Source organism: Pygoscelis adeliae, unplaced genomic scaffold, assembly GCF_000699105.1.
Source record: "Pygoscelis adeliae isolate BGI_AS28 unplaced genomic scaffold, ASM69910v1 Scaffold60, whole genome shotgun sequence".
Lineage (NCBI taxonomy): Eukaryota > Metazoa > Chordata > Aves > Sphenisciformes > Spheniscidae > Pygoscelis > Pygoscelis adeliae.
The window spans coordinates 1,705,989-1,715,555 of record NW_008823954.1 but is presented as its reverse complement, the minus strand read 5'-3'; the positions used below and the strand labels follow the sequence as shown (position 1 = coordinate 1,715,555).

At 47.2% G+C, this 9,567-nt stretch overlaps 1 protein-coding gene across 1 annotated transcript; it reads right to left on the bottom strand.

The window, feature by feature from the left end:
* Positions 1-521: 521 nt before the first annotated feature.
* Positions 522-7,598, bottom strand: WBP2NL (WBP2 N-terminal like). Its single transcript, XM_009322021.1, has 7 exons — positions 7,363-7,598; positions 6,680-6,815; positions 4,992-5,084; positions 3,948-4,166; positions 3,415-3,534; positions 2,953-3,029; positions 522-2,097 (listed from the first exon to the last, which is right to left on the bottom strand). The coding sequence occupies exons 1-7, from the start codon at positions 7,537-7,539 to the stop codon at positions 2,050-2,052; spliced, it is 870 nt and encodes a 289-aa protein (XP_009320296.1). The 5' UTR covers positions 7,540-7,598; the 3' UTR covers positions 522-2,049.
* Positions 7,599-9,567: the final 1,969 nt, after the last annotated feature.

Here is a 9,567-nt window from a genome sequence, read left to right as displayed (position 1 = left end):
TTGGCACAAGGGGAAACTCACATTTTACACTCCCCAGTTAAGTGCCATCTTCCTTTACCATATATTTGTTTTTCCATCACTGGAAAAAAATTGGCTAGAGAGGAGTTCCTCTTAAAGACAGGCCTTCCTACTGCCTAAAGATAGGCAGTAAACGTACACAGGAGAGCTGCTAAGAATACAGCCTTAGTGAGCAGCAGGGTGGTGACACGGCCCCTGCCAAATGCAGCGTTGTGCCTGCCCCGAGGACGTGAACACGTGCCAGTTCTGGATATCTGGGCGAAAGCAAAGGCACAAACCAGCCTTCCACCCTCCCCAGGCAGCAAGAGGATGAGCCCCACCTTCCTCTCTCCCCCCAGTTACTTGACTCCAGATCCAGCTTAGCAATGCACGAGGGAAGAGAGGAGGACTGGCCCACAGCCTACCCGAGAGAACAGCACCAGTGGTTGTTGTTTGTTCCAGCCTTCTGTGTACGAGGCAGGAATGAAGGTCAACACAACACACACGCAGCAGTGAACAGGCAGCTAAAGGTATCAATGCTCCTGTATTAAAGTGCAATTCAAAAGTTACAAACATTCATGGTTGATTTTTTTTTTTTAATACAGAGTTATTAGAAGGTCTCTAACTCAGACTTAAACAGTGTTTGCAGATAAGGAAATTTACTTCCCCTCATGCAGGGCTGCTTTAGGAATTCACACTTGCAAGTCATGCAAGCCTTCCCCACAGGAGAGCCCTGGCACACAGGGAAGTAAGGGAGAAAACGCTCCTTCCCCTTCACTGTGAAGGTAGGAAGGCCGTAGGAAGCATATGTAAAAGATCACAAGGGTCTCCACCAGACTAGAGAGACTCCCTTCAGAGCAGGTTTAATGGCACTATGTTCTAAGGAAGAAGGAAAGTTTGTGGCTGAGCAGCCAGAGTCTCAACAGAGAGCTGAGTGTAAGTAACACCCGCACCAGGCAGCGGTTCCCAGCTGAGAGGGCACTGCACCCCTAAGCAACCCAACTCCGGTATTACAGCGCCCGCCCACCCACCCACGTTGCTCAGATGTGGGCATACACCCCCTGGCTGCAGTGGCCGAAGGAAATGACAAAGGCCAGTTTTCCCCTGTGGAGCTAGCGCACAGCCCAAGCTTGCTCAGCAGAGGGAGCCAGGGCTGCGGGACCCATCTCCTGACAAGGCCAGTGCCAGGTCATCTTCCTAACGCAACATATTTTGCTCCAAGGCAAGCAGCCTCCTGTGCAGCATGTGACTCCGTTACGCTTGAAGAACGGCTGCCTGACACAGGATCATTGCAGAGATACGGGACCTGCTTCTAGGAGAGGGAAAGGAAGACTGATTCTCACACCTGCCAGTCTACCAGCTCACTGCCCTGCAGCACGCCTTTGTTTGCTTTTCTATTCAATGGCTACAAAGGCAGGCTGGTTGGAGCCCATCCCCTTCCCTCTTGTAGCCAAACGCTTCAATGTCTCTTAGGATGCACTTCCCAAGTTCGTCACCCCATGACTTGTTAGTCCAGGACATGAAACACACACTTCCAGCACGGTACAGGATTTCCAGAGTCCCATCTCACGCTGAACTGTGCCAGAATTTAAGGAAATTTAACACCTTTCTGGGGCACCCAAGGGTCTATGCAAGGAACCTCATTGCTCTCTATACCTTTCCTCTTGGATGGTGCTTCAGAAGAAGTCAAAAGTTTGGCATTCCGAGTCGTTTTACTCCAGGATCCTAGAGCCTTCATATTTTAGTCCTAGATTAGTCATGTGGTCTACTGGTGGTTTATTAAGAAGTCCATCTCTCTCCTCAAGCCAACGGCAGAGCAAAAGGTTAGTGCTTCGGCCCCATGAGATAAAGCAAATAAACAGGAAAGTGCTGTTGTTCCGCCTTGTATTGCCACTGACTTAATGTTTAAGGAGGGCAGGTGCTCAGCTGCCCAGCACTACATATATTGTATATACACAAAGAGAGCTAGAGATATGCTAACCCGAGGGGTAGTAACAGCCAAGTTGTCTTCAGGGAGAGAGAGTGTGGGAGGCTAGTTGCAATTTCCTTCTGTTAGTTGTTCTTCTTATCCTCAGGAGGTGCATAAGGAGGTGGCTGATCCTGGAAGGAGATAGTAGAGTCAACAACCCTGCTCGTTTTATGATGAGCTCTTCCCAGGTGTTCCCAGGCTTGGCTTACAAGAAATGACTGCTCCTCAGTGAGCTACAGACAGAGCCAGGTGCTGTGTTTTAAGCTGTCGTTTCATCACACCATTCCTCTCTAGTATCAGTTATGCTCCAGGATATATGCTGCCTCCCATAATGTTTCTAGTGAAGGTCCCCTCAAAACCAGGCAACAAATGGTCTATTGCAAACAGACCATTTAATCCGTTTTAATCGCCATCCTCCCTTCACTTCCAGGGCTTTGTCTCTGTTGATGTTCATAGCTCTGACCCAGCAGACAGCAAGCCCCTGGGCTGAGGGCCAGCTTTGCTGCTCCATCCGTCTCCAGCCCACCACAGAGCCACACGAGGCAGTGAAGGGCACAGGCAGACTGGCTGTCACATACCAGGCGTAGGCTACAGCCTACCTACCGGCTGCCACTGACTGAACAGTAAGAGACCTCCCTGTCTCCATGCAGCCCAGGAAAAAAATGAAAACAAAACCCACATGCTCTCATCCTTCAGTGACCTGCTCTTCTTCAACCCTCCCCACTTTCAGGCCCAACAGAAGCAGAGCGCTTCTGTCATACTGAATGGCTGTTACTGGATGAATCTTAAGGCCCTCCTCCTTTCCTGACTGAGGATTTAACAAGCCGCCTTCATGGCACTATCATCCACGCCTCCCAGGAAAATGCACACTTTCTGTGCATTTTCAAAATGAAGGCATGCTAGGCTTTGCTAGGAAAGCAAACGGCTGTCTCTGTTAGTGACAGAAGAGGGAGCGGGTACACGCAGGCCGCAGGTGCCGTACTCACCATGGGCATGTATACGTTGTGTGGGTTGGCAGGGTTGTAATACGCACTGGAAGCGGCTTCCATGGCCTTACTGTTCCCTAGAAAGGAAAGAGAAGCAGCAAGCGTAGGACACGCTCATCTATATGCCTCAGGCAGTGGCCCCAGAGCCTTCTCCCCAGCCATAGCTCTTTTGAGGAGTCGACAAACATCCAAAGAGCTAGCAGCAACCGCAGCAAGCTGGGTTTGAGTTCAGAGCAGTTCAGGAAAGCTGCAAGCTGGCTAGAGCTGACCACAAGCTGTGCAATGCAGAGCTGAGCAGCTCCCCCCACACTCTGTTATCTCAAATAATAGATCAAGATGACTTTGAGCTCCTGCAGCAACAACAGCTTCCCCGCCCCACTCTGTGCCCACTATGCCACCCACAGCCCAAGCTCCCAAGCACCCTTTTGCACCTGGACCCTGGCAGCCCCCCAGTCCCATTACCTGGCATCCCCGGGCCCATCCAAGCTGGGGGAGCTGAGGGTTCTGCAGGAGATGGCCCAGAGTAGGGGGGAGGAGGTGGCACATACGTGGGGTTCATGTTCGGAAGTGGTGGGTAAATACCTGAAAAAGATGACACCGGATTGATGCTTTGGACCATGGCAATGGGACAGAGGGGAAGAGAGCTCACAGGCCCAGCAGCACATTAGCCCTGGACAAGAGCAGCGGTCAGGGAAGCTCTGCAGGCTTGGCAGGGATGCAGACAGCAGGGATTTGACATTTTGCTAATGCCCATCATGCCAGCAGGCAACAGTTCTCCGCCAAGCAGCAGGACAATTTACAAACCACATTTTCACCTCCCATCCAGCTGCAACTATAGAGACACACGGGTGCGATCAACAGCACGCGACAGATTTTTGCAAGGACAAGGATCCTTGATGGAGACAAAACTCCAGTAACCCTCACCGTACCATTGGGATTTCTTTACAACTAACACCAAACACACCCTGCCAGTCACCACTACACAGCTTCCAAACCTGGAGTCTGGGCATATGGATATCCCATGGGCTGTGGAGCAGGTCCATAGGCGTTCATCGGAGGTGGTGTATAAGGATATGGTCCATTTGGTGGTGGAGGAGCAGCGTAGCCCCCCGGTGCAGGTGAATAACCCCCTGGAGCAGGCGGGGCGGGTGCATACCCTCCGGGCACGGGTGTATAGCCATAGCCAGGGTTCTGGAGAGGAACGCCACTGGAAGCTAAGGAGCACATGTTTAGTAAGCCAGACATCCCTTTGTTACAATTAAACATATAGAATAAAAGGAAAATAGTCCTGTTCACACGGCACCATTTCCCATCATCTAAACTCACTATACAGTCCTGGCAGAGTACTGCGCTTGAAAAGCATTAGCCTCCTCGCTGCAAGTTCACAGGATGCTAAAGGAAACCAGCTGCAAAAATACTAGCTATCAGGTACCAGTTCAAACACAGAGCTCCTGCTGCCGGAAGAAAAGACCGTTCTAAAGCAAGTAGCAGTTGGGTGGTTTTTACTTCTTTTTAAACTTTCTTATCAGAAAAAAGTGTACATTTTAAAATGCACATTCCTTTAAAAAAAAAATTTTCGTATCAGAAAAAAAAAGTGCATTTTTTCCCCCCATTTGAAAGTTTTAAATAGAAGTTATTATTTTAAATTTATTTTTGCCCCCTCCAAATGTGGATGCGTTAACTTCCCCATCTTACTCCACTATTACAGAACTGAGCTGAGGGTACGTAAGTGGATCAATTTTTCACCATCACATACTTCAACTTTACTCCAGGAGGAATAAGGTTCTGTAGAAAAAGGTGGTCCTCCTCAGAAGCACAAACTCCAGAATATTCTGATTGCACAAAGCGTTACAATGAAATAAAGAAAAAGGATTGGAAGGAAAAACAGAAGTTCCCCTGGAAAAAAAACCCACAGCATTGCTGTGGAAGAGTGCATCGAGTACCCCCTCTTCCCCCAGCCCATGAAGTTCAAAAAGAGCACTATTCTCTAACTAGCTCGGCCAATCACGGGGGAACTGCAGGCTCTGAAGATCCCTTACCATTAGAGGCAGCTTTGAACATCAACTGCCCAAACTCAATGGCTCCGCCACTGTTGAAAGTCAGTTTAAATGTCCCCTGCCCTTCCCAGCCACCTAGGAGAGAGAGAGAATTAGAATTAAAACGGACTATTAACCTCCTCAGTAGCAGTCAAGCCAGCAAAACAGTTAATACTCCAATTACTTTTTTCTTCTTATTTCAAAACCATTTTGCGTCATATCGCAGGGGGAAAGAATCATGGCACTGCTATCAGATGTCCCCCAAAATAGTATCTCAAGAAGACCAGGAATTTATTTCTTTACCCTTTAAAAGATGATCCCCCCTATAGTTATGTAGAAGCAGCCTACTCTAAGTACTAGGATGTTTTGTCCTTTCCTGAAAGGTTTAATAGAACCTAATAATGAACACACTGTAAAGAAAGAACACTTAATTCACTGAGGATTTTAATCAAAAGCCATCAAATGAAGTTTTATTGCTGACCTCAGTGGACTACAGATCAGGATCTGCAACTCAAGCTAGGATTTAAATCAAATGCAACATTTTTAATCTCTTTGACGCACAGAAACCCAGACAGATTATAAATCCTTAGGTATAATAGCACTTTTTCAGAAAAAAAGCAAGTAGGTGATGACATTGCAGAATAAGAATGCTTTGTTTTGCACGGGGTTTTTGGTGTTGCGTTTGGGGGGGGGGGGGGTTTCTGGTTTTCAGGAATTTTTTTTTTTTTTTTTTTTTTTTTTTTTTTTTTTTTTTTTTTTTTTTTTAGAAAAAAGATGTCTTTAAAATAAAAGATTTCATAAAATAAGATTTATCTTCCTTGTCTGACTAACAATGAAGTTAGTGAGGTAGAGAGAGTCTCTTAGGGACAAAGTAGAAATAAAGGACAGAAATATAACAAAACAATCCACCATGGATAAAGTCATCCCTTGGAGATTCACCTCTTTATTAAAATCACTGTCTTAGTATGATTTCAGCCCGAGAAAGCGGGCTGATCCACAATCCAGAGGACCCAGCCACTTTAAGACATTGTTAGGAACAGGAAGTAAAAGCATAAGCTCTCCAGATGCCATCAAAATGCACATAAACTAGTTCTAGGGCAGAAGAGGGAAGAAATTTGAACCAGAAGCCTTGTTTTTAATCCCCGTTTACCTTCTGCAATTCCCTATGTTAGGTCATGACCCTGACTAAGTCTTACCACAGTTTCATCATCAAATTGGGAACAAAGCTAAAATCAATGATATACAGAAGCATCCTAGATGCACGCAAACGTACCCGATCTGGTAAGCGACTAATGACCTCCAGAAAACAAAAGTGGTTCCTAGTTCTGCCTATCAACACCGACGACTGGCGACTCGGTCACTTTCCCACCCTTCCAGGTCAAAGATGGGAAAACAAGCACACGCGGGAACCAAGTGAACGTGACATACACAGCAAGACAGAAGTTACAGGATTAAGCAAAAGCCATCCTGTGAAAGTCAGTTATTAGCTTTGGGGGCAGAAAGTAACACTGAAGCAGCGCCTTCAAGTTCAGAAGACGCGGGTTACCTTAGCGTGGACATGCTAGCTATACTGCTGTAGCTACTCTGTCCGTCTTTCCCGTGCACGTAAGCCATCTATCTGATGTTCAGCAGAAGATAAAAGGAGTTGTGACACTTGGGAAGAGTTCAGTCTACAAAGCACGGGCACATACCTCCTGCCTCAGCCTGAATCTGTCCTTTGATGTAATTGGCAGAGAAAACAGGCTGCTCAATGGAGCATCCTTTCACCAAATAAAATGGCATCATGAAAGACAGCATAGGATCCTTGCCCTTCGACACAAAGATCATCTGCAAGACAGGAGGGAAAGCCTCTGAATTACTTGAATATAAATATAAAGGGTGGTCATGGAGTTCTAGCTGAAGCAGCATCCAAAAAGAGGATAACTTAACGCCTAGAATCAGTATGCAATTGTGTTATTTCACAGCTTTAATACTGTGGGATCCCAAACAGATTTGATGGCACGTGGCTCGCTCACCTGTAGCATGTATGTTGCAAAATAATATACCACTTAAAACATGCGTGCACATTTACAGAGTTTTATTGTTCCGCTTTTTAGGGATAAGCTATGACAGTCTTCAAAGAAAGTAATATTGACTGACACATTATATGAAATATATTCTCTAGACAGTGATTTCCAGGACTACACGTGCCTTTGTAGGGAACTGGGATTGTGACACAGGCACGAACTATCCTATTTCCACCTTCCCTTCTCCCACCTAGTACTCTCAGTGGTTCCTCCCATAACAAAAATCACTTCTATCACCAACTAGGTTTCTGGTCTAAAGTCTACAAGATCCCTTGAGAAGGAAGCAGTCCTGCTGGCATCAGACTTACCCTGTAAGGGGTGAGATACAGCATGCCTTTCTTGGTGCCTTTGAAGGCTTCAGGCTTGCCCGTCACGTCGCTGAAGGAGAGCTCCACATCTTTACACTGTTTGAGAACACTACAGGAGGAAATCAGACAAATTGGAGAGACAAACTCAGCCAACAGCTCTGACACGCACCCCCCCATCACACAGGGAGGGGGAAAGCACAGCAGAAGCTCTGAATATTATCCCAAAAAGACTCAGTTCGGATGTGGGCCTGCCGTTTTCGCTTTGAATGGAGAGGGATGATTTACACAGAGTGTAAGAATTCATCCTCTCACCTGCGACAACCCTGCTCCTCTTCCACAAAGGGAAGCTTTAAATGACAGTTTCTCTTTCTGTCTCCAAAACCATCAGGCTGAGGAATTCCCCTCTCCGCATGAGAAGAGCCTCGGCCCAAAGGCCGGGGCACAGAAAGGGGTGAGGTGTCCGAAACCACCCCCCTTGAAGCCAAGGTATCACGTCAGAGCAAGCTTCTCTCTCCAAGTCCATGCTCAAATCCAGGACTGGCCACTACATGGGAAAACAGCACCGCTGTAACACCGCACCCACTGTGCAAACTGAGGAAGTTGCTTCACTAATACCCTCACTGCTGACCCTCCTCCACATGATTTAAGTAAACGTTTGTAATAAACAGCACCATGCTAAGGAACAAAACGAGGAACCAGTAATGTCAGCAATAAGCTTATTATTGTTGGATATCCGTGGGAACATTAGTGAAATCTGTTAACGACACCGAAGCCAGATGGGAACCGTGAACGTTGCAGGTCAGGGGTATGGAGGACTGAAAAATCAAATATATTTTCAGGAAGGATGAAAGAGCCAACTTGGGAAAGCGTGTCACTGAATCTACAGGGCAGACCCTAAACATACCACCTAGTAAGAAAATTTGCAGAATAAACAGAAGAGCCTTGGGGGTGACAAGTTTGCAGTGTGTTACAGTGCCAGAAGAATCCGAGGCCTTTTATGGTTCAAGAGAATAGAAAAAGAAAAAACAAAACCCTAACTCAACAGAAGCCTGAAGAGGCCAGATCTAAGATTATCCTTATATATTCTGATCAGCCTATTGCAGAAGTCAGATCAAGTAAGGAGTCAGGAAATTGCAAAATTATTGGGGGAAGGGAGGAATTAGCAGGGCCAGCGTACAGGAAAACAACCAAAAGCCCTGTAGTTTCAGGTTGTGTGCTCTCTAGGGAAGAGAAAAACGTAACAGTATAGATGTATCTGAAAAATGTAGCTATCCAAGGAGGAAGACATTAAAAAGGTCTAGCTTTAATGTGGGGAAAAAAAAAATCCTGATCAAGAAACTCTACTGGGACGTTACTTCATAGCTGAACCAGATGCAGGTTCTCAGACTGGCTGAGAGGGACAGACTGACGAGGCAGCAGAGCTCTTTCCATTTCCAAGATGAAAAGGGGACACATTTCTTCTAAGCTAAATAAAACCAACTCCTCGACAGCTTGGATCTTACCAGAACCCTTCCTCAACCATGTCCTGTAGCAACATTTCACGTCAGTTTGCCTCATTGGGAAGAATTTCTACGTAGTCACTTTAACGTTTACTCCTTCCCAGCTGCGCCCACAAGCACGCAACAGGCAGCCACCACCACCGGGCGCAATTAGGCTGCTGAACTGGTTTGCACCTGCATGCCTGTCCAGGGCTGTCAGAGGAGGGCTGTGCACCCCGCGGAGCACCCACCTGTGACTCAGCAGCGCCTCAAGGAATGGCTTGAGGTCAAGGATGGAGAGATCTCCTTTAAACCAGCAAAAGCTCTACACGTCAAAGGACTTCCCTGGCTGAAGTATCAGCAGTCAGTTATGAACCCAACATTATTTGGAGCGTATTTTTGGAGCGTATTTTTCCTATTGTTCTCCAGCCCCAAACCAACTCGATGATCCTTTACCGGGCCTCTGGTTTCTAGGATTTCTCTAGCCAAGGCCAGGATGCCGGGAGCCCCCGAACACAATCAGAGCGAAGCCCCAGCCCGTCAAGCTGGTCTGTCGATCCCCACTCGGGGCGAGGGCAGGCGTCGGGCAGCTGGCTGCGCTTTCGCGAAGAGAGGCGCTCCGCGCGTGCCGAGGAGGGGACCTGCTCTGCTCAGGCCTTGCCTTCGACGACACATTTTCCTTACCTTGAATTCAAGTGAGCAAGACTCCTACCTGATGCGGACGCTG

Bases quoted from the DNA above. Each gene is read 5' to 3' on its own strand.
- WBP2NL (XM_009322021.1), bottom strand. From the start codon at position 7,539: ATGGGGGGGTGCGTGTCAGAGCTGTTGGCTGAGTTTGTCTCTCCAATT. The intron at 3,030-3,414 runs GTAATGGGACTG...TTTCCTTTCTAG, and splicing joins GATGGGCCCGGGGATGCCAG to GGAACAGTAAGGCCATGGAA. The intron at 2,098-2,952 runs GTGAGTACGGCA...ATCTCCTTCCAG, and splicing joins ACAACGTATACATGCCCATG to GATCAGCCACCTCCTTATGC.